This window comes from Taudactylus pleione, unplaced genomic scaffold (genome assembly GCF_031769625.1).
Source record: "Taudactylus pleione unplaced genomic scaffold, aTauple2 ptg000055l, whole genome shotgun sequence".
In the NCBI taxonomy this organism is placed as follows: Eukaryota; Metazoa; Chordata; class Amphibia; order Anura; family Myobatrachidae; genus Taudactylus; species Taudactylus pleione.
In genome coordinates, this window is record NW_028284457.1 from 5,512,044 (window position 1) to 5,538,505 (window position 26,462).

The following is a 26,462-nucleotide window of genomic DNA, read 5'->3' on the forward strand; positions in this document are numbered from 1 at the left end:
GCTGCCTCATTAATAATATGAGATATGGTAAGAACTTACCCTTGTTATCTCTATTTCTACGAAGTCCATAGGGTTCCACAGGATACCTTGGGGTATAGGTGTGACGTCAGTCGCAGGGCACCAAAGAGTTAAGCTTTCAGCCTCCCAGGATGCACTAGGTCCCCCTCCTATACCCCGCCCCCGGGCCAAGGCACCTCAGTTAGTTACCAAGCCATAGGCCGGAGGAGGAGAAGGAAGAGAGAGAACAAAGATCTGGACACATACAAGAATCACATTCTCACCAAAGGGAGACGGAAAACCGGTGACCAGAGCAAAGCCCATCTGCAGCACAGGTGCGACAGGGCGGGAGTCCTGTGGAACCCTATGGACTTCGTAGAAATAGAGATAACAAGGGTAAGTTCTTACCATATCTCATATTTTCTACTTCAGGGTCCATAGGGTATCCACAGGATACCTTGGGGATGTCCCAAAGCAGTATCCTTTAAGGGTGGGGACGCTCCTGTGCAGAAAGGAGAATCCGCCGCCCGAAGGAAGCATCCTGAGAGGCGAAGGTGTCAAACCTGTAATACCTCACGAAGGTATGGACAGAAGACCACGTAGCAGCCTTGCAGATCTGAACTGCCGAGGCACCACGTCGAGCTGCCCACGAAGGACCCACAGACCTAGTGGAATGAGCCTTCAGAGAAGGAGGGACCGGTAGGCCTTCATGAAGATAAGCTTCAGAAATAGCCATACGGATCCAGGCTGCCAAAGTTTGCTTTGAAGCAGGCCAACCCTTTTTACAGAAGCCATAGAGGACAACAAAGCGTCCGACTTCCTAAACAAAGAAGTGCGGTCAACATAAGTCCTTAAGGCCCGCACAACATCCAAAGAGGCCTCACCCACGGAAAGACCCGGTGAGTTAAAGGCCGGAACAACTATTTCCTCGTTAACATGAAACTGGGAAACAACTTTGGGAAGAAACTCGGGCCGAGTGCGGAGCACTGCCCTGTTCCCATGAAAAACCAAGAAAGGGGGTCTACAAGAAAGAGCCCCTAACTCAGAAACACGTCTGGCTGAAGCAACGGCCAGAAGGAAAACAGTCTTAGCTGTTAGCCATTTAATATCCACTGAGCCCAGTGGTTCAAACGGCGGTCCTTGGAGAGCCCTCAGGACCACAGCCAAATCCCAAGGCGCCACAGGTGGAACAAAGGGCGGCTGAATACGGAGAACACCTTGCATAAAGGTGCGCACATCCGGGATTGTAGCAATCCTACGGTGAAACCAGACAGATAGGGCCGAAACCTGTACCTTCAAAGAAGCAAGGCGAAGCCCATGATCTAGTCCCGCTTGCAGGAAGGCGAGAATCCGAGACGAGACAGACGAAACTCCCGCGGTGCATAACCTCTCGGTCGACACCACTGGAAGAACGTATGCCACACGCGATGGTATATCCTCGCGGAAGACGGTTTCCGAGCTCATAACATGGTACGCACCACAGAGCTGGAAAACCCCCAGGACCTCAGCATGGCCGTCTCAACAGCCACGCCGCCAAAGACAGCCGAGTCAGGTCCGGGTGAAGACAAGGACCCTGAGACAGAAGGTCCGGTCGTAGCGGCAACCGCAGAGGACTGTCCACGGACAGACCCTGAAGGTCTGAGAACCAGTGCCGTCTGGGCCACGCGGGAGCTATCAACAGGAGCGTCCCTCCTTCCTGTTTGAATTTCCGGATTACCCGTGGAAGAAGGGAGACCGGAGGGAACAGGTATGCGAACCTGAACGTCCACCGGACGGACAGAGCATCCACCAGAGACGCCCCTTCGTCTCTTGTGCGAGACCCGTACACCGGCAACTTGTTGTTGTGCCGGGACGCCATGAGGTCGATTTCTGGAAGACCCCACCTGTCCACCAGTAGTTGAAAAACGTCCGGGTGCAGGGACCATTCCCCTGGATGAACGTCCTGGCGACTTAGAAAGTCCGCCTCCCAATTTAGCACTCCCGGGATGAAGACCGCTGATATGGCCGGAAGATTGCGCTCCGCCCAAACCAGGATCCGAGAGACCTCTACGAGAGCCGCCCGACTGCGAGTTCCTCCTTGCCTGTTTATGTAGGCCACGGTGGTAGCATTGTCCGACTGGACCTGCACCGGGTGACCCTGGAGAAACCGCTGTGCCTGCAGGAGAGCATTGAAGACCGCACGGAGTTCCAAGATATTTATTGGAAGCTCCGCTTCTGTCGGTGTCCACCTGCCCTGGAACAAGTGTGGACCCGAAACTGCTCCCCAGCCCCGAAGACTGGCGTCCGTTGTCAACAGGACCCAATTTGGAACCCAGAACGGACGTCCCTTGTTGAGGTGGGTCGTCTTTAACCACCACGCAAGGGACAGGCAAACCTCCGGGGTGAGCACAATCGTCTGGAACTTCAGAGACTGAGGCAGCCCGTTCCACTTGGACAGGATCAGGTGCTGCAGAGGTCTGGAGTGAAACTGGGCGTATTCCACCATGTCGAACACCGACACCATGGAGCCCAGTAACCTCATCGCCGAGTGTAAGGACACCCGGCGGCTGTGCAGACAACTGCGCACCCTTGACTGTAAAGCAGAGATCTTGTCCTCCGTCACGAAGATCCTTTGCTGTCCCGAGTCCAATAAGGCTCCAAGATGCAGAATCCTCCGAGACGGGATTAGAGTGGACTTCTGCCAGTTGATTAGCCAGCCGTGCCGTTGCAGCAGTGCAATGGTCAGGTCCAAGTGGTGTAACAGGAGCTCTGGAGATCCTGCCACCAATAACAGGTCGTCCAAGTACGGCAACATGCGGACTCCTTGCAGCCGCAGAGAAGCCGCCATGACCGCCATAGCGTCCTGTATGTCCAATGACACCATGTAGTCCCCAGGTTCCAGCGCCAGAATGATGGACCGTAGGGTCTCCATCCGAAACTTCGGGACCCGCAAAGACTTGTTGAGTGCTTTGAGGTTGAGAATCGGACGATATGACCCATTGGGTTTCTGTACCAAAAATAGATTTGAATAGAAACCCTGGCCCCTCTGGGAGAATGGAACAGGCACTATAACTCCAGCCTGGAGCATAGTGTGCAATACCTTCCGCAGCTCCGTAGCCTTGTTCCGGTCTGATGGTAGACCCGTGGTGAAGAATCGAGCCGGGGGTCTGTGCCGGAAGGAGAGGGCGTACCCGTGAGAGACCACCTCCAGAACCCAAGTGTCTGTCGTAGTGAACGACCAACACCGGGAGAACTGCAGCAGGCGGCCTCCCACCCTGGGATCCCCCAAGGGGAGACCCGGACCGTCAGGCCGCAGGCTTGTCATCTGGCTTGGGGGCCGGACGTCTGGTACTCCATGCCTGTTTCCGGGGCTTGACCGATTTCTTAGGGCCAGCCTGTCGAGGAAACGACTGTGGTTTGGGCCTGCCCTGGGCCCTAGATGACCGAAAGGACGATGGTCCAGAACCAGAAGGAGCAGCGGCCGACGGGAGACAAGCAGATTTGGCTGCCGCCAGCGTGGCCACAATCTTATCCAGATCCGGACCGAAGAGAACTTCTCCGGTAAACGGCAACGCTTCCAGACCTTTCTTGGATCTGCGTCCGCCTTCCAGGATCGCAGCCACAAGGTGCGACGAGCAGCTACCGCTGCTGAAGAAATTCTAGACACCAGAGTACTAATGTCTAGAGCCGCCTCGTTGATGTAGGTGGCCGAATCACGGAGATTGCCAATCAACTCCGCCTGTTCGGCCGGACAGTTGGATTCAAAAGAAGCCTCTAATGAATCCGCCCAGCGCTCCATCGCTCTGGCAACCCAGCAAATGGCCATAGCCGGCCGTGCTGCCCCCCCTGCAAGGGAATAAGCGGACTTCAGGCAGATTTCTACCTTGCGGTCCGTAGCATCCTTAAGGGAGGACATGGATGGCATCGGCAATGTGGCACTACGGACAAGACGGGTCACGTGAGAATCCACCTGTGGAGGGGATTCACACTTAGCAAAATAATTATCCGCGAACGGATAAGCCACCGCCAGGCGTCTCTGCGGCTGGTATCTTTTGCCAGGTTGTTTCCACGCCTCCTCTAAATGGTCCACCAACTGACCCGAAAGAGGAAAGACTGTGGCATCGCCCTTCACATCTTTGAAAAAGGCATACTTAAATTTAGCCGCTGGGGGAACTTCGTCCTCAATCACCAAGGCTGTGCGGACCGCCCGAATAAGTCCAGGAATATATACTTTGGACTTAGCATCAGCGTCCTTAGTATGGAAAGGTTCCTGATCGTAAGGATCCAGAATCTCCCCATCATCAGACGTCCCTTCGTCATCCTCATAAGGAGCGGACAGAGACGCCACCGGCCTTTTATGAGGCCGCATCACAGACTCCCCTTGCAACACATCCGACAAGTGCTGTACAGAACTCGTCAGGGAGTTAACCCACGCTGGCTCCTGAGAACCCGGGAGCGGGGAAATAGGGAGACTGTGGGGTACCACCAATTGTCGTGGGAACCCCTGCATGGGTGACGACACCACAGAATGCTGGGACAAACCCATCGGAGTAAACGCGGGCTGCGGAGCTAACTGGCCCACTAAAGCTGTTAACGCCTGAGCGAAACAAGCCCAGGGCGGCTCCTGTACCGGTGCTGTAACCGTAATAGGCCGCGCCATGGACAAACACTGCCGGCAAAGGCCCTCCGCGCTACCCTCCCCCTCCGCTAACGGTACTTTGCACGTGGTACACTGTAGCCGGAGGGGAAAATCACTTTCAGACATTATGGCACCACGTATGTGACCTCTCTCACCAATTAAGTATTAAATAGGCGAGAGACCACCCTGCAGCACCGCACCGCAAGGGCTTTAGCAGAAAGAACAGGGACAGTAATAAAGCTGACAGTTTAGAGAAGAAAAGTTACAGGCAGCGCTAGCACAGTCACATACAATGCAGAGAAATAACAATTCCTGCACTAACAGCGCTGATCACTCAACTACACAGACACAGGGCCTGGTAGGACACAGCGCTGCATACACAGACCTGAGCCACAGCGGAGGAGAGGTATGCGGGGGGACCCAGACCACGATGCTTCCTTCCAGACTTCCAGCAGCGTTCACCATGCGTTGCAGAGAAGATGGCCGCCGAGGAGCAGAGAGAAGCTGGCCTGGGGGAGGAGCGCTGACACAGGACCAGTCAGCACAGTGCAGAGAGGGCTGTGTGCAGCGGGGGAGGCGCCGGCTGTGAGACAGGGAAGGCGCGCTCCCCTGGCATGCATTTAACCCCTGGGACGCCGCAGCGCTACCGCTCTGCTGCGGTCCGCTGTCCCAGGGGGTAGTGGAAGCGCAGGTTGGTCGCCTGGCTCCACGCTGCAGCCAGTCCCCAGGGAGCCCCCTGCCTGGGGACTTAGGACCATGTGATCAGCGGGGACCCACCGCGGGACCCCGCTGCTTACCTCTGTCCCCCTTGAATCCGGCCATGGTCCGGAGCATCTGGGGTCACCGCTAGCTGTGACCCCAGATGCCCACCAGCATCCCCGGATCAGTACCGGCGTTCTGGTACCGGCGGGGTGTAGGGAAGACAGCATGGACGTCAGGACTGACTGTCCATGCTGTTCATCCAGATGTGCAGCCACAGCTGCATGAAGAAAAAGCTTCAGGGGCTCTTCTAGCCCCCACTCCAACAGGTGCACCCGACTCCGGCCGGGCACCAAACTAAACTGAGGTGCCTTGGCCCGGGGGCGGGGTATAGGAGGGGGACCTAGTGCATCCTGGGAGGCTGAAAGCTTAACTCTTTGGTGCCCTGCGACTGACGTCACACCTATACCCCAAGGTATCCTGTGGATACCCTATGGACCCTGAAGTAGAAATAGTTAATATACGTTGCTGAGATTCTGAGATTGCCCACCAACTCCGCTGAACAGGCGACGAGTCATAGTCCAGAGACAATTCCAAGCTATGAGCCCAGTGCTCCATGGCTCTGGTCACCCAGCACACGGCATAGGCAGTCTGGACACCCCTCCAGCAAGGGAATAAATGGATTTTAGGCGTATTTAAACTTTACGATCCGTGGCATCCTTTAAGGAGGCCATGGAGGGTATGGGTAACGTAGGACTCCTCACTAGGCGTGTTATATGAGAATCCACCTGCGGAGGAGAGATTCCCACTTGGAAAAATAATTATCCGCAAAGGGGTATGCGACAGCCAAAATGTATCTGAGGATGGAATCTTCTACCCGGATTTCCCCAAGCCTCCTGTAAATGAGCCACCAACTGACCAGATAGAGGAATACAGTGGCATCACCATTAATATCTTTAAAGAAGGCATATTTAGGCTTGGCTATGGGGGGGGGTCATTATCTTCAATAACCAAGACCACACGGGCTGGCCGTATGAGGCCTGGTATATATATTTTTGACTTAAGACTCCACCTCTTTAGTACGAAGGGGTTCCTGGTCTGAAAGGTCAAAAAAATCTCACTGTCATCAGATGTCATGTCATCATGCAGAACATTCTAAGACACTACAGGCCGCTTAGATGGCCGCAATGACGACCCCCCCCTGTAACATGTCCATTAGGTGCTGTACCGTATTGGACAGTGAACCCACACATGCAGGCTCCTGCGGGACCTGGGTGGGCGAGAGCAGGAGACACTGGGGTACCACCAGCTGCCTGGGGAACCCCTGTATGGGTGAGGATCCAACCGACTGCCATGATAACCCCATTTGGGGCAACGCAGTGGATGTGGCCAATTGACCCAAGCAAAACAAGGCCAGGGTGTTCCTGCACAGGTGCAGACACAGTAATTGGGCGTGATACCAGAAAACATGCCGTGCATAAACCCCCAGTGTTACTTCACCCTCCGCTATTAGTACATTACATGTGGTATACTTTAGCAGTAGGGGAAAATCACGTTCACTCTCAGACATGAGGAAGAACAGGGATAGTAAAATGGCTGACAGTCAGAAGTGAGAGTACAGGCAGACAGCGCTAGCAGTCAGTCACATACAATGCAGAAATAAATCCCTGCACTACCAGTGCTGAGATCAACTACAAAGACCAGAGCCTGGTAGGAAACAGCGCTGCTTACACTGACCTTAGCTTAGCTCGAAGGAGAGGTAAGCGGGGGGATCCGGACCACACAGCCACCAGCTTCAGCGTCCAGCAGCGCTTGCACTTTAGAATAAAATGGCCGCCGAGGAGCAGAGAGGCAGACGGCTGTGGAGAGGCACTATGCAGCGGGGGAGGTGCCGGCTGTAAACAGGAAAGGCACGCTCCCCTGGCATGCATTTAACCCCAGGGACACCGGACGTTTACTGCTCAGCTGCGGCCTGCTGTCCCTGGGGCTTGTGGAAGCGCAGGTTAATACCTGGCTCCACTCGCAAGCCAGTCCCCAGGGAGTCCCCTGCCTGTGGACTGAGGACTGCGTTCGCTGGCGGGTACCCTCCTCTTACCTTGTCCTCCTTGGATCCGGCCACAGTCCGGGTGGTCCGGGGTCACCGTTAGCCGTGACCCCAGACCCCCACCAGCATCCCCGGATCGGTACCGGCGTTCTGGTACCGGCGGGGTGAAGGAGCGATAGCATGGACGTCTGTGCAGACTGTCCATGCTGTACTGCTCTAGATGTGCAGCCACAGTTGCCTTGGAAAGATCTTCAGGGGCCCTTACAGCCCCCCTCTGCTACAGGTGCTCCGACTCCTGGCTGGGCACCGAAGAAAACGGATGGCCTTGGCTAGGGGGCGGGGTATAGGAGAGGGACCCCAGTGCATTCTGGGAGGCTGAAAGTTTTAGCTCTGTGGTGCCCAATGCTGCCGCCATCGCCTATACCCCAAGTTATCCTGTGGATACCCTAAGGACCCTAATGTAGAAAGTGAGATAGAATCCATGGCTCACCATCGCCATCTCTGGTGATCCTGTGTGGGGCTGGAGGGATCCGCCCACACAGTAGTTAAACTAAGTTTTGCCAGACCTAGGGGCAAGCCTTGTGGAGAGTGTCCAGGTGTGGGCTCATAAGAAGGCAGACTAGTCAGGCTGCCGTTGGAGAGAGTCTATGTGGGACTGTGGCAGCCAAAGAGCCCAGTGAAGCTAAGCCAAGCTATTGGGGGCCTGAGCCCAGACCTGTAGGAGGCAGGAAGGAACACAAACCTCTCAGACTGTGTGATGTAAAAGCAGCTAAACTGCAGGCTAAGGAAGCTAGTGTCCATACCTGCAGGAGGCAGGGAGGACCACAAGAGAAACATTGTGTGAAAGCCAGGCCAGAGCCTGTGATGGACTCTGTAGGAAGCAGAGTGAGACTTTGGACTTTATTTGCAGACTAGCTGCCCAAGGTTAGTCAGGGGCGAAGAAGTGAGTCAGTGCCTGAATGGGGCTAGGCATTTGTTAGTTATTTTTGTAGTAAAGCACTTTTCTTTCATTTATAACCCGAATTGCTATGTGTGGACCCTGATTCAAGCACCTAACACTGCACCTCTGACACTCTACCAAGCTAATTACCCCTGTGTTATCACAACAGTTACAGTTCACAGGTGGCAGAATTACTCTCACGTATAGGGGTGTTTGGAAGACTGCATTGGCCTTTAAAACTACGCTCTGCTGATGCACTATAGAACACTCACAGGAACTATAGATATAAACAAACAGATCAGGCTCTTGTATTGAGTTTTAGATTACACCAAGAGTCCAACATACACTGTATATTGTTTGCTGTGTATCCACAAGCCTGTGACAATTGAAAATAAATAAAATACCATATAATCCAGAGATATATGGGCAACACTGCACTAAACAAAAAAAAATATGGCCCCTAATCTTTCACTATGGCAGTCATTCAAAATTATTCTGCTGAAACTACTTAAACAGCCAGGTTTACAAGTAAATTTGACATTTTGCAGTGGAAAACTATTTGAATTATCTGCCAGAACTTCCCAGTAAGAATAGGGGGTGGAAGCTACCTACCATTTTGCTATGTTAGTAGGATGAAAGTCTTCAAATTATCTTTGACTCAAACTCTTAGATGTTGAAGCCAAGCACCATAGGCAGCTGAGCCATGCTGTGCTTCTTATCTGGGCCAAGCCAGCATACAAATTGTATGATTAACAGTTCTCTGCGCCAATGCCTAATTCTCTAACTCAAATGGTTCAGTGGCAATAAAATGCTACAAAAGTTTAAAAAAAAAAAAAAAGTGTCAATAGGTCAATATTGAACAACTTCCTAGTTACATAGTTCTTTTCGTAGAATCTTTTCAATCCTGCATCTGCTTAAGTTGGTTGCAGGGTGAATATATGTCAAGAACTATGAACTGAAAAAATGTAATTTAAGACTGCCTACTGTCGCAAGCCAACGCTGCAGCTCGCTTCCGGACGGTATTGCTAAGCAAACGAGACGCCCCAGCTTCCGGCAACAAGGTCCGACGTTAGCTGCCGGTTGCTAAGCAACCAGGATGCCGGGCGGCTAAGTCACCTGCCGCAATCCAGACTGGTCCTGGTACTTGCTGCACCTGCAGCTTCCGCCCAGCAGCTGCAGCCACTGATTGGCCAAGCCCCCCTGAACAAGCATGCTCTGATTGGCTGCAGTTCATGCTTCTGAAGAATTCCTGCCTGCCAGAACCTCTCCCTTGAACCTGCAAACCATTTTCCTAGTTTTCTAGTCCTAGTCATCGTTGCAGTCGTACAGTACTCTCGGAGCAGCAGCATCAGCCAGCGGCCCTGCCACTCATATCACCTCAGGTGCAGCGACATCCACCTGTGGCCCTGCCACTCATAACTTTTCAGTGCAGTTACATAAACTGCGGCTCAGCCACCCATACCACAATAGCGCTGCAACATGTACCCACGGCCTTGCCAATTATTCCACCTCGTAGCAGCAACATCAGACTGCGGCCAGCCGCTCATACCACCTCAGTACTCCGACATCTTCCCACGGCTCTACCATTCAGATTCCCTCAGCATAGCAATCCAGCCAGCTATCTAGCCACATTGCTCTGCCACCAATTAGTGGCTCAGTCACTCTAGTGTTTATCTGAATTCACTATCCAGTCCAGTCCCATCCCTAGCCGCACACATCTACAGTGGTACCTGAACTACTGTGTAAGCCTCTACTGTTCCGAGCATAAATCCTGGTGGCAACCTAAGTACCGGTGAGCGTGCTCAGCTCTAAGGGAACAACAGAGGGCTGTTATTGGCATAAAGACCTTGCCATTGTACTTCTAGAGGTGATACGCAATAGTAGTTCAGTTCAACATAACACCTACATAAGCTAAGTATAGGATATTCCAGTCATGTCAACTAGTTTATTGAACAAAAGTACATACATTTTGAATGCATATGCACTGAATAGGTTTTATTGCAAATTCAATTTTGTTAAGGAGGTCATTTTCTTTAAAGCCTCAAGTAATTTGTAGATGAGAATCACAATTCCTGGAATCCAATCCCAAAACTTTTATTCATTATGCAATGCACTAAATCCATAATTTAGCACTCTCCTTATTGATATCTCATGAACAAAAACCACTATAACCAAGAGTCAGAAATTCAGGGCATTTAAAAAATGAATCAACAACATATAATTCCTACAACTTATGGTGCATACACACGGTTAGATTTTGTCTTCAGATATGAACGATAACGATTTAAAAATCGTTCAGTCGTTCATATCTGAAGGAAAATCTGACATATCTGACATACCTGAACGATGGACGATCAACGATGCGCGTTCCCGTTTGTCAGATAACGATTTCTGACATCTGATGTGTTTGCAGTCAGACTTGGACGATTCCATTCATTTTAATGCAGTAAAAAATCGTTCAATACTTTGGTAAAATCGTTCATCTGACAAATCTGACCATGTGTATGCTCCATTAAACAGCACTGAGTAGGTCAAAACATTCACATTTTTACTATTTGTTACATTTTACTGCAGAACATTGTGCTTATATTTATTGTATATGGCTTCTAGCCAAAGAAAAATGGAAGTAGTGCATTTGTTGTTCTAATGATAAGTAGTGTGAATTATTAAGATTTAATACTGCATTTTGTTATAGTAAGGAAACGGCTAATGTACCATTTAGATTGCAATAAATAGTCAACATAAATGTAAATCAACTTATTCTTGCTCCCCTTTGGAGGTTTTACAGTGAATAATTTATTACAATCACAGTAAAACACTACAAATAAGTCCTTGAGTCTAAACGAACTGTAAAAAACACAATATGAAACAAATTGACTTCATAATTTTACAGATGTAAATTGTGACCTAGCATCCACTAGATTGAATTATTCTGATGATGCCCAGCAGTGACCACATATAAGATACAGAGGTCCAAAGAGGAATATGCACAATTGTATGATTTGTTAATTGTAAATCACAAACAGCCGTCTGGTTGCCACAAGTTTCTGCCCACGACCATCTTACCGCAGCATATGGCCCATCTATTACATGCTGCTGGCAAGAACAAGGACAGCCTTCCCTTTTATACCAAGGTGACCTGCTTATAGACTGCATATTGACAGCAAATAGATCAATGAGATATTAGTGGTCAGTACTTTGTAGGTCCACTACGTACAGTGATTACTGCAGGCATCCTTCTTGGCAAACTGTCCACAAGTTCCTGGTAAACAGCAGGCAGTATGTTTTGCCATTCCGCCTTAAGTACAGTGACTAACTGTGACACTGAAGGTCGAGTCAGCCTAGAATGCACCTGTGACCAGGTGACCTCGACTCGCCACCTGATCACAGATTAGTTTGATCCCCACTGTATCTTGGGTATTAAGGATTCCCTCCGTCAGTAACCACCTGTTACCGACTGCCCACTGCGCCGTGGACGGGTAACATGCTTCCACCACAAAACTTCTACCATTGGCGCCAGGAAGTGCTTCTTACGTACACCCAGGCTCCTACACTGGCACCTGGAACCACCTCTACTGCGTATGCGTAGAATACTGTGGCCATACCCCCTGACTGGTGTCGGCTGAAACCCACTGTCCCTCGCAATGGGCCAGGCTCTGCACGGTAGCTGGAAGAGGGCTTGAGCTTGGAGGCACTGGATTCAAGACAGAGAAAATAGCGTATGGCACAATTCTGTTGTTGAAGTTTCAGATGTAGTTGTTGTAAAAGGCAAGATGTTTATTGCTCAAATCGTCAAAAAGACTCTTCCCTACAGATGTTACAGCAGTCCATTCCTTCTTGGGCCCGTATTCAATTTGAGGCGAAAAGTCCGGGACTTTTCGCCTGCCGGACTTTCCGCCTACATCGCGTGTTTTTGGAGAAAACACTTTCAACGCGTGCAACTGCTTTTCTCCGTATTCAATTTCAAAAGGACGAGAAAACAGCACCCGGCAAAACTTAAACATGCGGAAAGTCCTGTCAGATTTGGGGAAATCAGCCTGACACCCCCCAAAAGATGCTCTGACCCTGAGGTGCCTCGGGACACTTGCAGGGGTGCCTCAGGTTGGTGGTCCAGCACCAAATCAAATTATTTATGGTCAATATAATGTAAATATGTGGACAAACAGAAGCACAAACCTGTCCACCACCATATAACTGAACCTAAGGATGACAGGCCAGCACAATTTACTTAATTTTACTACTTCACTACATTTTTTTTTTTATTTCTCAATAACAAACATTCGGCTTAGGGGTGCCGTGAAAACAATGCTGATACACTGGGGTGTCCTGATTCAAAAAAGTTAGGGAACCACTGCACTATGGTAACCCCCGATTTGGCTTGCTGAAGGTATTTGGCTCAATAGCTGCTAAATAGCGTTTTTGTATAAGTGGTGAAGAATAGTATTCTTGGGGGTTTTTTTTTTTTTTTCAGAAAATAACTTATTCCAGCAAATTTGGGGTACTTGAAAATGGGGGTCAGCATATTTTAAAGTTGCTAAAGTTTAAAAAATTGTGAAAAATCCACCTGCCGCAAGCCCCTGCAATGAAAACAAAAACAAAAACAAAAAAAAACCTGGGGCATACTTGGGGACCCCCCCCCCCCAGAGTCAAGTTCTCTAGTTTTTAACTTTGTCCTCCAACATTTTTTTTTTCGCCCCCAAATTCAAAGTGATTTTTTGGGGTGTCCTTAAGGGTTTTTAAAAAAAAATTGATCGGCCAATGTATCTGTCAGTGTGTACTCAGCATTATGTTACTCCAATATACATTACCACAGGGTGTAAGTCCGCCCTGTGTTCCTTTTAACCAATTATATAAATACACATCTTACATTTCAAAAGGAACCAAATTCCCTTGTTACCACCCAAAACCAGATGTCTTTCCTGAAGCACAAACTGAGTTGGCACATACCATCTCGCAAAAGGTAAATATAACTCAAATTTCAATTGCATTCATCCTTTCTTATACGAGTATCTAGCATTCCCGATACCCGTTTTAGCGGGGCGCTGCGCCCAGCCCTCCTTCTGGAGGACAAAAAGTGCCCTGCCCTCACCGAGCAGCGCCCCGCTAAGGCAGCCTGCGGGTGCAGTCTTCACCCGCGGGTCGCAGTGTCCTGCGGGTGGAGAAATGTGCGGTGACCCGGTCACCGCCGGAGAATAGACGCCGGGCGCATGCACCCGGCATCTATTATACCTGTCAGCAGCGCTTGGAGGCTGTCCGGCGTGTCCGTAAGTGCAGGGCACGCCCCCAAGAGTGACTAAAAAGGGGACACATCTTATAGACACACCCCCTTTTCAATAGCCACACCCCCTTTTTGGGTGCGCCCGCATTAGTGCCCCCTCTAGCTCCGGCGTCCTGCCTGCTGCCGGAGCTAGAGTGAACACTAAGTATCTATACATAAATCAGTTTGGCTTTTCCAGTCTTAACACCTTCAGTTCCACAATAGGAGATTTTGGCAAAAAAAAAAAACATGTCTTTTCTCCAAACCTGCTGGGACATTTTCCCCAAGGCACAAAAGCATAATCCCTACTTTGGATTTCAAAGAAAAGGCTTGCCCAGTTTACCCATTATCATATCAAATCCTATGTGAGAATGTCTAAAGAGCAATCGGTCTACCTTTTAAAACAAAATACCTTATTACATTCCTCATCAGTGCATAGTTTGTACATTCAAACAATGTCTCTCCATTTTCACAACTGCGCACAGCGCTGTAAATACAACACTGTAAACTACATCATTACATATACATTTACAGTACATGGCGCCCTGCATCTACATTGTCCCTTTAAAGACGGCGCCCTGGCATGAGGGTTAACACTTTCAATGCCATGGCGGCCATTTTAGCCACGTATGGTCGGGAACCGGCCACAGCACCCATCGCTCTAATTCGTCCCAGAGGTGCTCAATGGGGTAAAGAGCTGGCCAGTCCATCCGGGTTACCAAATTTTCTGTATACCAGTCCAGCGTCGCCCTGACAACAACATGACAGGTGGCATTGTCGTCCTTTTAAAAAAATAGATGTTGTTTCCACAGGCCTGCAAGTACTTTGGCTGCCCTACGAAGCGTTCTTGTCAAAACCGCCACTATAGTGGCCGTTTGGAACACTTGCACGGGGGTGTCCAATCACTGTTATCTACATAGTGTACAAGCAGTAATCTTTACTTGGACTTTGATGGCCATAAATAACAGAGCCAGTGGAAAAAAAAAGGGGTCTACATGCAGCAGACATGGAGCTACGCATATGGCAAGCAACACCTCTTTACTACATGGTAAACCGACTATAAATACATATATAAGGGCTAATTCAATTAGCCACAAGGTACAGGACTAATGTAACAATTACTGTGTTGGCTGGAAGTCTGTGCAGCTGTAGATCGTGCGATGACTCACTGAAAGCTCACTCTGAACTCAACTTTTTCCATAATTTCACAACAAATGACAGTAGTTTCATTAATGGTACTAATGAAAGTACAGATCTAGGTTCTTAAAAAAAAAAAAAACAACAACATTGTAATTCCTGAAACATACAGTAATTAGCAAGAATTGTCAGATCTTCCCACATTTCCACTCAGATTGCACTCTTTCCTCTGTTCCCACTACCAGCTTCATGTTCTCATCTTTCCTGTTTCTACAGAAGGCACACACTAATTTCCTCTTCTTCCTACATTTATTGTGTCTGCATTTGGAAAAGAAATCCTCTCGGGAGATAGATTATTGTTAAATCCAAACAAAACCTATGACTTATTATATGAAGACATTTATGCATCCGAATACTTGAATAAGTTTGAGGATAGATAAGCACCCTGTTTGATATGTAATTTTGTTAGGTAAGTTAAGGGTTAAAAGCTGGGGGGGTTGCAGTTAGTATTCGTCACTTGAGGAGTATAAGCCTATGGTAGGATTTAGGGGAGGGCTTAGAGGTCCCATATAAATAGTCTGGGGAAGGGAGCCATCTTCCTCTTTCCAGTTTATTCAACCCCACCCACCCACCCGTGTAAGCTGGTTTCTATAATTCTTAATTTGTTGGTTTGTGCTTTTGTCTGTGATTTCTCCCAACAGGTAGAGGTGCAGCCTGGCAGGAAGCAGTGCTCATGGGCGGCCTATTATTAGCGCAGGAGTGCCTGTGGTAGCATTCTTCCTTTGAGAGCGGCCAGTTTGTCACCGCCTAAAAGGGGGGACATGGTCATTGTTCCAAGGGAGGGGCCAATGCTGTGCCAATTAGGGAAGGATGGTACTGCCCCAGGTCAGTCCGTGCAGGGCGGGGATCCGCCCCCTTTTTATTTGTATTGGTATCCATCGGGCTGTGGCCTCGGAGCACTGCTTTCTTCTTGCCACCTATTCTAAAATTTCAATTTGATCAATAAATTATGGCTGTGACCTCTTAATTCCATATACATGTGTCAGTGTGTTTATTTCTAGGTTTAGGATTAAGTTAAGTTAAAAAAAGGGAATAATAAAACAAATGGCTGACTTATAAAAACGCCTTTGTTTTGAGCAAATACAAATTTGGAAACTATTTTTATTAAATGGTATTCTTTTTCAATAGCCAAGCGCAATAGTGTACCTTTCTATGGAGCAATGACAGATCATAATACATACCTGGAGTCTGGCGTGTTCCTCATCTTAGTTGGTTTCTGCATGGGTGGGTTTATTTAATATACGTAGCATGGTATTGATCACCACAGTGCTGGCAATAGTAAGGACTGCTTTGCCAGACATCACCAGCCTGACGAGGTGTAATATTTTGTGATAATTTATAACAGAGTATTAAGAGGCATTCTAAACATAAATAAAATGCAATTAAAATTGGAACGACCGCTTTGGAAATTACCCCCAGTCGAAGACTCTTCCCTAAGGCCTGCTCTTTTACTAAGAAATTGGCGCTGGAACAGTAACAGCCCTCAACTAAAATTTAAGCTCCTCGAACAACCCAGACTGTTTCTTACGTGATGGCCTCACTTAACTAATGTTTCTAAGCTCCAAAATGAATGTCAGCTTCAGTACCACAGGGAAATTATACTATTATCTATATACTAAAAATCAAGAATGACATGCCCGACATGGATATCTGCATTCAGAGCCAAGACAGGTTGTAGATAGCTGAGGCACTAGAACAGCATCTGCACTTTAGGAGGTCATAGCCCTGCGAGGGGAAAGGGGGTAATATACTGTTACCAATTATTTATATAGCACACACATATTCCGCAACACTTTACAGAGAATATTTCTCCATTCACCTCAGTCCCTGCCCCAATAAAGCAAACAATCTAAATTCACTAGCACATGCTCACACACATACACACTAGGGTTCATTTTGTTGGGACCCAATTAACCTACCAGTATATTTTTGGAGTGTGGGAGGAAACCCACACAGTTAGGGCCATAGTGGGGATTGAACCCATGACCTCAGTGCCTGTGAGGCAGTAATGCTAACCATATACTATAGGTGTCTCATTTATGGTTAAGATGGGGAGTAAAGTGGTGGTGCTACAGAATAATTCAGATTCAAAATTAATCATAAGAACAGGAGGATGGAAAAAAAAGTTAAGTAAGTAAAAGGTGCACGCTGATCTTTATTTCAATTAACACATATTACAATTGTATTAGGTATACATTAAAGAGTGGAGATATTCCCAATATGCTGTACACCATGTTATATATTAAATACAAGTTTATATTTTATAGATTTTTAAAACTGTAGCTGTTCTTATTCAAAATATCTAGAATTAAAAAATGCTTACAAACCTTGGTACTGGTGTTTAATAAGCAAATATACAAAAAAAAAAATCAATGAAAGAATGTGAAGGAAAATAGGAAGGGTTTAAAATCTGCTGCGCAGAGTCTTAATAGCGCTTTTTGGATTCCATCTCTAATTTCTGTATGTATCTGGATTTTAAAGTAGACACATGGCATTTGTTGTTGAGCACATTTTGTAAATAATGTTGGGTACACACTGCACAGATATATCTGCAGATCGAGTGATCTGCAGATATAACTGTAGATGGTCGTTCATATACACTGAACGACCAACTTCCAGGTAGCCACGGGTCCCGCTGATCGCCTGTACACACTTGCCGATGGACAGATATACATGCAGATATATCTACCCATCGGCTGTGCAGATATGTCTGTGCGACATCGTTCACAGACATATCGCTGGTACACACTGGCCGACGGGCACCAGATATATTGGCCGATCAATTGAGTGGCCAATATATCTGCCAGTGTGTACATCGCTAGTTTATATCTGTATGCAGACTGAATTTGCTAGAACCATGCTTTTAATATGCGATACAATGTAGCGTTCCCGCTAGGCTGTGTTAGCGGGGCGCGGCACCCTGCACTCCTTCTGGAGGGCAAAAAGCACCCTGCCCTCCATGAGGGGGGCAAAAAGCGCCCTGCCCTCACAGCCTGCGGGAGCCGTTCTCACCCGCGGGACGCAGTGTTCCGCGGGTGGAGAAACATGCGGTGACCCGATCACCGCCGGAGAATAGACGCCGGGCGATTGCGCCCGCCATCTATTCTCCCTGTCTGCAGGGCTTGGGGGCTGCCCGGCATGTCCGTAAGTGCCGGGCACGCCCCCAAGAGTGACGAAAAGGGGACGCGTCTTATAGACACGCCCCCTTTTCCGATGACCACGCCCCCTTCTCGGTCGCGCGCGCACGGGCATGCCCTCTCTAGCTCCGGCGCCCTGCCTCCCGCCGGAGCTAGAGGGAACATGTACATAAATTGTAGATTGTATGTAATTAATGGATATTGTTCTGAAGTGTCTGGAAGGAGCCCTTTCCTCTTCTCATATATCTACCACTGAGCATAGGGGAATCAATGGTATGCAACAAGATATATCACGTACTATATTTTGGATCACATATGGATCTTCTAATAGATGTATTTCAGTGTGTGAGACAATTTCTTATGCATGTTCTAATGAGTGGCCTTTATGATCCATTTCCCTTGATGTACTCTTTGATGCATATAAAATGCATTTGTCCAGGCACTTCCAGGAGTTTACAATCGTCTCTGTTCTTATATTTTCCTCTAGAATTTTATAAAACCTCAAACTGTTAGTGTTATTAGGTGTGTACACACACACACACACACACACACACACACACACACACACACAGTTAGAATATTCAGACAAGCCTATTCTCTTTATAGACATATCCGCATATATGTTGGGTATGGGTTCCTGGCAGTCAGAATGCCGCCGGTCAGAATACTGACAGCAGCAACCCAACAGTCAGAATCCCGACACCCGTAGGCAAGTATAATACCACTAACCATCACCCTCCCTGGTGCCTAAACCTAACCTCTCCCCCTTAGTGCCTAACCCCCGATATTTACCTTCGGGATGCCGGTGGTAAGGATACTGGAGGCGGGATCCCGACACTGTTGGGATTCCGCTGCCAGTATCCTGCATGCCGATATGCTGCCTACATCCCTCGCCTATAATGCTTAATACAGATTGATGGTTTATTATCATTAGTATCCTTTTTGCAACATTTTTTATAACAATTTATGAAAATTTACAGTATAACATATCATTAGTATCCTTTAAATGAGGATCCAATTTTATAAGTGCAGTTAATCAGAGTTGGCAATATTGAAAAATATATATAAATAAAAAAAACACAAGTCCCCATGCAGGTGGATCCTCTTTCTAGGTTTATTAACCCTATGATTTTTTATAAGGAGTATACAGTAGCAGCTTTGTTACACACTGAATATATAGTAATTAATTCAGGACATCAGTCCCTCTATATAGTAGTGGTCAACACATGGATGATTACCAGGTTGGGTTTATCCTAGGTTATAGGATGCCTCTTACTCATAAATAAGATAAATACTAGTATAACAGGGTCACCTCAGTCTCCACCCCACCCCCACCTGTCTCCCCATAGCCCACTCTGTAGTGGTTCCGTGACACCCCCCCTCTCCCACTCCATTGTGTTTGTGTCCCGACACCCCCTGCATTAACCCCTCAGTGATGCAGCTGCTCTTCATGCTCCCTCTGGCACAGGTCCGGTCTCCTCAAAAGTACGGGTACCCTAGCAACTGTTATTACGTTCTCTCTACTCCCCTTTTTATCCTGGAGTCTGCAATGCCTGGCCATCTTCCTGCTCAGGGCAGGCGGCATTGTTCGCAGCTGAAGATATTCATTTTCCACAGGAACTCATGCCAGTGTCATACTTTGGGGCCATGGGCATTCAAGTCCGTAGTAGTAAAAATACTCCATTATACTACTGTCTAACTTATTTTTGCTACACTTAGCCATTGATCATATCGTACACCCCTTTATTCCCTACTAGAATTAATACTAAGGGATAGATGTATGAAGCAGTGAAAAGAGTGGAGAGGTGTGCCAGTGGAGAAGTTGCCCATGGCAACCAATCAGCTTTGAGGTTGCATTTATCAAGTACATTCTATAAAATGATATGTTGGAGGTGATTGGTTGCTATAGGCAACTTCTCCACCTTTTTCACTGCTTCACACCCAGTTAGATACCCAGTAGATACCCAGTTAGCTCTACTGTAATAATGGGTTACTCTACATATTATAGTGTTTTACAGTTGTATGTCTTATGGATTCTGTTTACATGTCCATTATACAAGAACTTTGCAAGTAGCAAAGTATTGAGCTTGCTACATAATTGCAGTTCTCATTAAATAACTTGCCATTGTTTCTGGCTGAGTTTTCAGGACTCTGTAGAGCTGGATGATATATTTTACAGATACGTGAAGTCAAATGGTTACCAGGATATAGAACACTAGCAGATGGCCATATTTAAATGGTGATCAAAGGGGAACTGTATCAAACAGAAAAAGGCAGTCTGTAAAATGACAGTTAGACCGCTGTGGGCAACTTCTGCACTCTTTCGATGGTCTGATATTCCCCCTAGTCACTTGGCTCAGCACCTAAAGCAGTCTTATCAGTGCAACATGGCTTCTGTGTGTTAACAAGGTGTAGTTGATTTAGCCTGAAGGAGGAAAAAAGAAAATCTAGATTGATATAGTTAATTTTAGGTCCGGCACCTTGCAGGACACCGGACCTAAAAAAGTGGCACTTCTGGGCAAGCGTGCAAAAAGGGGGCGTGGCCACAAGAAATGACTTAGACATGCCCTTTTCATCACTTGGGGGTGTGGCCGGCACTTATGGACATGCCGGGCTGCCCCCAAGCACTCCTGTCTCCGTGAATAAATGCCGGTCGCAACGCCGTGGGATACTTCAGCCCGCGGGTGGGGACGGCACCCGCAGGTTGTTTTAGAGGGGCGCCAAGAGGGGCAGGGCGCATTTTGCTCTTTAGAAATCGGGCAGGGCACAGCACCCAGCTAAAACAGCTCCCTAATATAATAAACATCCGATTCTGCCCTCCTTACAGCTATACTAAGCCAGGATTATGAATTACAGAAGTTTTGAGACAAGTGTCCCATTCAGAGTATTGAAAGTTAAAATGGGTCACAAAAGTGACTTTGCTGAATCTATCCATCGCCCGGATAAGTGAACTACAATTAGCCTCATACTAGATGGCAGGAATTTTAAAAAATACCCAAAGTTTAATTACCCAATCCAGGGAAATCATTCAATGGGATGGTGAACATTTGACAGAGACTCTGTATACACTTCTGAGCAGCAATTCATTAAACCATACTTTTTCTCCATTTAGTGCAAATTTGTCATCCACCCCATCACACACATTGTAGGGAGATGTATCAAGCCCTGGAGAGAGGGAAATAGATAAAGTACAAACCATTCAGCGAGTACAGCCTGTAAAATAACAGTTCGAAAGTGATTTGGTTAGTACTTTAACGCTTTCCACTTACACCTCCCCCAACGTTTCTGCAATGTATAAAAAGGCAGTTTGGACGGTGGGGGTGCATTAGCCGAGCTTTTCAATACTTGTCAAGAAACACAATGCTATCTGAGGATGGCGTTATACTTACTCACAGTCCTGCTGCCATCTACAGACCAGAAAATAAAAATCTCATGTTTTCTTAATCTTGCGCATGTGCAACATGGTCACTCATGAACAGTAACGTTTCGCCAAAGCACTAAGCTACGTAACATGAAGGGACAGATCACCGGAGGAGTAGGTTTACATAACATAACTCCGGGGACGCTTTTTTTTTTAATACTTTGCAAGGCTAAGACATCCTGCATCATTTTGATAGACTGTGATGAAGGATATCTCAGGCATAGTGACTTACTTCAGCGCTATGTTGAGAGGAGGAATAAAGTAGTTCTCAAAAATTAACAATATGTATTTATTATAATGGTATTCTGGCCCTAGGACTTTAAGAATATTGCTTTCCTTATTCTAGTGATTATTTATATAAGGAATAATCTACACACCTTCTTCCCCCTGACCACTCATTGGGCTACACTTCATACACATGCACTTTATGTTAGAACAACTTGACTACTATGTTATCACATCAGTCATGTTATACCTGCCATGCGTGAGATATACATGGGAACGGATTGTAGCGAAGCATGTGGGAGTGAGTTATACTGCTTAAAACCTCAATTTTCATGTATATGTACTATGATTGCATAAAAAAAAAAAAAAAAAAAAGCTTTGTAATTTTTTAGTGCGGGTCCGTTTAATGGTATGAATGCACGGGTTCAGTTTAGTTTAATTATTTTGTAAAGTACAATGGTGACCATACTCTAAAGAGAAAAGTTAGACAGTGAAAGACGTAAAATTATTTCAGAATTCTAGATTAATAAATGAAGTAGCAGCCTTTACGGAAAAAATGTTAGGATGCATAAATAGTAGCATAGCTGGACAAGACATAAAAATTTTAGGAGATTTTGTATATACTGGTAAAATATTTAGGTTATCAAAAGTGTGCCCTTAAAGACTAGAATCTTTTTTTTTTTTTTTTTTTTATGACCATTATTTTAAAAATAAGAACTTAATAGCAACAGATGAGAGAGATCTTCATCTGCTATAAAGCTTTAACTATATGTATAGATATGTGAAGATGTTTAACACTTTGTGCATGATAAAACTCGTTGATAAATAAGGCCCAATGAGTGATAGAAGTTTTGGCGTATGATAACGGTGCTTCAGCCAATCAGCTCCTAACTGTCATCTGTTTTTGAAAAAGACAGTTGGGAGCAGATTGGCTTGAGCACCATTTAGCATACGCAACAAGTTTTATCACTCATTCTGAATGATAAAAACTTGTTGATAAAGGCCCCTAAAGATTAATCACTGTTAACACCACATTCACTCTTCCCTATATGTGGTGACAAACTGGCATAAATAGATCTCCATATGAAAAAACTAAACAAAGATAATAAACCTGTATCTATTTTCATGAGATTCTTTAAAATCAAGGCTTTCCTTCTTTTATTATTACACAGCTTGGTCGTCAGTGCACAGTTTGTTTTCCTACAGACAGCAGGGCACTTGGTCCACCACTGAACACTACAACATAAGAAAATGAAGCACTTGAAGGAAATTATAGAACTATTTTTATTAGTGGGTTCTTTTTTTAAGATTGTGTGGAAGATAAACTGCCATGTACCTTTGCTATTGACTGGCAGCAGTAGAAAGACAGCTTTCTATAAATAACTTTGAAGCAATGTGGCTCATGACGTACATGGCATCAAAACACACCACTGGCATCAATTATGCTTACCCTTGAGATAGTTAGAGGCATGTTAAAGTCTTTGCCACCTTGAAGCCTGAAGCCCCAGGGACCTGGGCCAACCAAGGATGCACTGTAGTTGCTTGGCATGTTGATTAAAGTTTATAACTGGAAGATGCAAATCTCCAAACTTCTGAACCTGCAAAATAAGAGTTTAAACAATATTTATGGAAAGAAAAAGAAAAAACAAAATTTCAGCATTATACAAAGGATTTAGGGCCTGATTCAGCTTTGGAAATAGAGTGAGAATTAGCACTTAACTGAGTACCTGGATAAACCATGTTGCAATGTAAGCGGTGTAAATACATACTTTTTTTGCATGTAGTGTAAATACTGGCTGCTTTTGCATGTAGCCCACAAATACTGCACAGCTTTATTATTACACTGCACTTTAGATGTCAGTTTGGACACCTCCCTCCCAAATCTAAATCTCTCTGTAAATTTTAAATCTGCCCCACCTGCAGTGCAGCATGGTTTCACCAAGGTGATCAGTTGAGTGCTAAATCTCACTCTATTTCCAAAGCTGAATCAGGACCTTAGTTTACAATGCCTTAACACTGCAATTTGAACGTAGTGTTGTCCATATGGAAAATGGTTAACAGATATTTTCAAGGATTTGGTACGCTATATAATCCAGGCATATCAGAAAAGTATTCAATAAAAATGAGAACTTAATTGAACGTCAAAACACAGGGCCTGGTTCATTATGGATCGCTACTGCTAAAGCGTACGCAGACGGGCAATTGTTGCGTACTGTGCATGCATTGCAGTGCGCAAAGGCACCACTGCGATCATGGAGACCTCGCAGAGCCATCGCAGAGTGACTTACAGGCACTGAGCGTTTAGGGGTGGTGACAGGGGGGGTGTGGTCGGAGAAACACAGGTGTGCCTGACAGCTTGAACGCGGTTGCATGGGCGTGCATAAAATTAGCCACTGTGATTGCATACGCAGCTTGACTACTTACTGCATGCAACGAGGTTAGCAATTTCTAAGTAAGGTCAGAGGTGCTGTAATTCTGCGTGACGGGCCGATGGTACTCTATGTTACCGATGTTTAAGGAGGTTTGCGAGATATTACAGATGCGAGATAGCGGAAGTGGGAGGCAGTTGGCATCTCTATGCTGGCAGTGCGACGGCATTGTGATAGCAATCATTAGTATATTTTCACAGCAGACCTGCGTGCGATTACAATAGTGATCCTTAATGAATCAGGCCCACAATCCACACTGGCATCAATCACAGCTAAAACCTTAATGTCAATTATAAAAAATAAAATAGTTGTCCAAAGTATCATTGTCCCCTGTGACAATCCCTTTTGCTTGTTTAGTTAAGTGCATTGTACATCAACAAATCCAAAATGCCATAGAAAGCATTTTCATTACTCGATACTCCCTAATCTGTTAAAGAAGAGCAATGATCCCCTTTCACAAAATTATTCTATGGAGGAGGGGGATTTGGCTACAGATGAAGCGCCAGAGGCAAACCCTTTCATGTAAACACTTTCTAAACAAAGAGGCACATACATATCAATTAATTTGAAGTAACGGACCAAAGCTACTTTGGCTTAACTGATTTACAGTGCAGTTTGAGAAAAAGTAATTTCACCAACTACGCTTTACAGAATGTGTGTCTAGGTTTGGCATAAATCTGCCATTTCTCAGTTACATAGACGACTGTCTAGGAGACTACTGTATGTGTAATAGGAGGTGGCAAGGTTTAAACTGTTCTATTAAGTAAATATTTGCTGTGTGAATGGTGTAATCTATTCACTATAATAATGCTGATACTATAGTAAACAAAAAAGTCCAGGTCTGGTTCTGCTAAATCAATATGGAGGCAACACATGGGAAAGTTTTATAAACGTGTTCAAGGGTTTAAAAAGTAAACCAAAAACAAAACACCACTAGTATAAAAGCGATTCCATCTGAAAACATGCACAGTGTTTAAGCTTGTATCGGAGTACGCTAGTGACATTACTGGGCGACCTATAGCCACATCTGAATATGGCCATCCTAATTGCAGCAGCAATTAGAGTCATATACAATCCATAGTTACCAACATTTGAAAATTATTCCAGGGAATTTTTGCCAGTGAAAAGGTGGATGTAGGATACTTCTGATGGCGCAGTCCTTTTGTACCTTGGTGCAATACAATTTGCATCCTAACATGTTCACGAGAATCCAGAGAATAACAAATTGTATTTTATACACAGGCCAGGAGAAACTGTATTAGTCAGTTTTGAAAAAAAGCCTAGAAGGAATTAAATTCAAACTGTGCCTGTAAATTAACAAAAGATGGCAATCATCATTCTTGATGCAGAAATCACCAGTGTGCTCAACAGCGCTGACAGTGGGCAAAAACAAAAGACAAAATACAACATATACCTATGACAGAGCCTACATTGTAATTGGAAGAGGGCACAGCTGAAACAAGGAGTACAAGCCAGCTATATAAGTAGTTTGGGTTGGAGTAGGGTAACCTCTAATGAAAGGCATGGGTTTTCAGAGAGCATTTAAAACATTTGAAGTCTGTGGGAGACGCTCACAGGGTGTGAGGAATTTCCATAAGTGGATAAGTGGACAGTGAAAAGTGGACACAGGTCAGAGGAAGTGTATTCCTTAGAGTAAGAGTTTAGATATATGAAAGTGCATACTAGCTGACCTTTTTGCAGCCCAATTTGGGAGATGCCTATGGGGGCCAGTCATGTCTGATGGACGTATTGGGGAGAGGGAGGTCTGGCGCGGTGTTGAGTTTGCTTTTTCGTGGTGGGGCTATTATGCCATGGTTCAATGCGAATCATGTCATACACCCCCAGGTCACCCACTTCTGTTATTAAGTCTGTGGGTGCCAGGATTGGGGAGAGAGCACATTTAGTACAATCCCTCCAATTCCCTGGAACATAACAATGGACTGTGAGGGGACACGGGGATTAATGCCATCACTGTGACCTGGAGCAATAACAAATCAAGTCCTAGCCCCTCCCTAAAGGGTCCTATCCATTACACGACTTTGTGATCAATCCGACCAAAACCAGGAGGTTTTGGTCGCATTGTTCACAAAGTTGTGTAATGCATAGCCGGCAAGGACCAGCGATGCGCGTGCATGCTGGGTCCTTGCCGACCCAGACTACCGACTGAACATGCCCGTCAACCTGACGACGCTCGTCAGGTTCGGCATGTTCAGAGATGGGAGGTCGGACTCGTGCAGTGAATGCCGTTCAGTGCGGGCACCGCACCTTGGTGACCTGAAGATCTGAACGCTAGACGTTCAGTCTTTCAGGTCGCCTAATGGATAGGCCCCTTAACTCTTTTTAGACAAGTCCTTACTCCATTTCAACTCCTGCATTGGGGCTCATCTTTGGGTGTGGATTAGCAGATAGACAGTAAAAAAGGTAGATAATATCTAGATAGACACCAGATGTTAGACAGTCAATAGGTCAACAGGTAAACATGGTCGACATGAAAATGG

General features: G+C 46.3%; 1 protein-coding gene across 3 annotated transcripts in view; it reads right to left on the bottom strand.

Moving 5' to 3' along the window:
• PDLIM5 (PDZ and LIM domain 5) overlaps window positions 1–26,462 on the bottom strand; it is a 221,390-nt gene that overhangs the window by 173,577 nt on the left and 21,351 nt on the right. For all 3 annotated transcript variants that reach the window (XM_088464425.1, XM_088464427.1, XM_088464426.1), the window contains exon 2: window positions 22,986–23,133. In XM_088464425.1, the coding sequence (XP_088320551.1) occupies window positions 22,986–23,084 (99 nt within the window). In that variant the 5' untranslated portion in view covers window positions 23,085–23,133. The remainder of the gene's footprint in view (window positions 1–22,985; window positions 23,134–26,462) is intronic.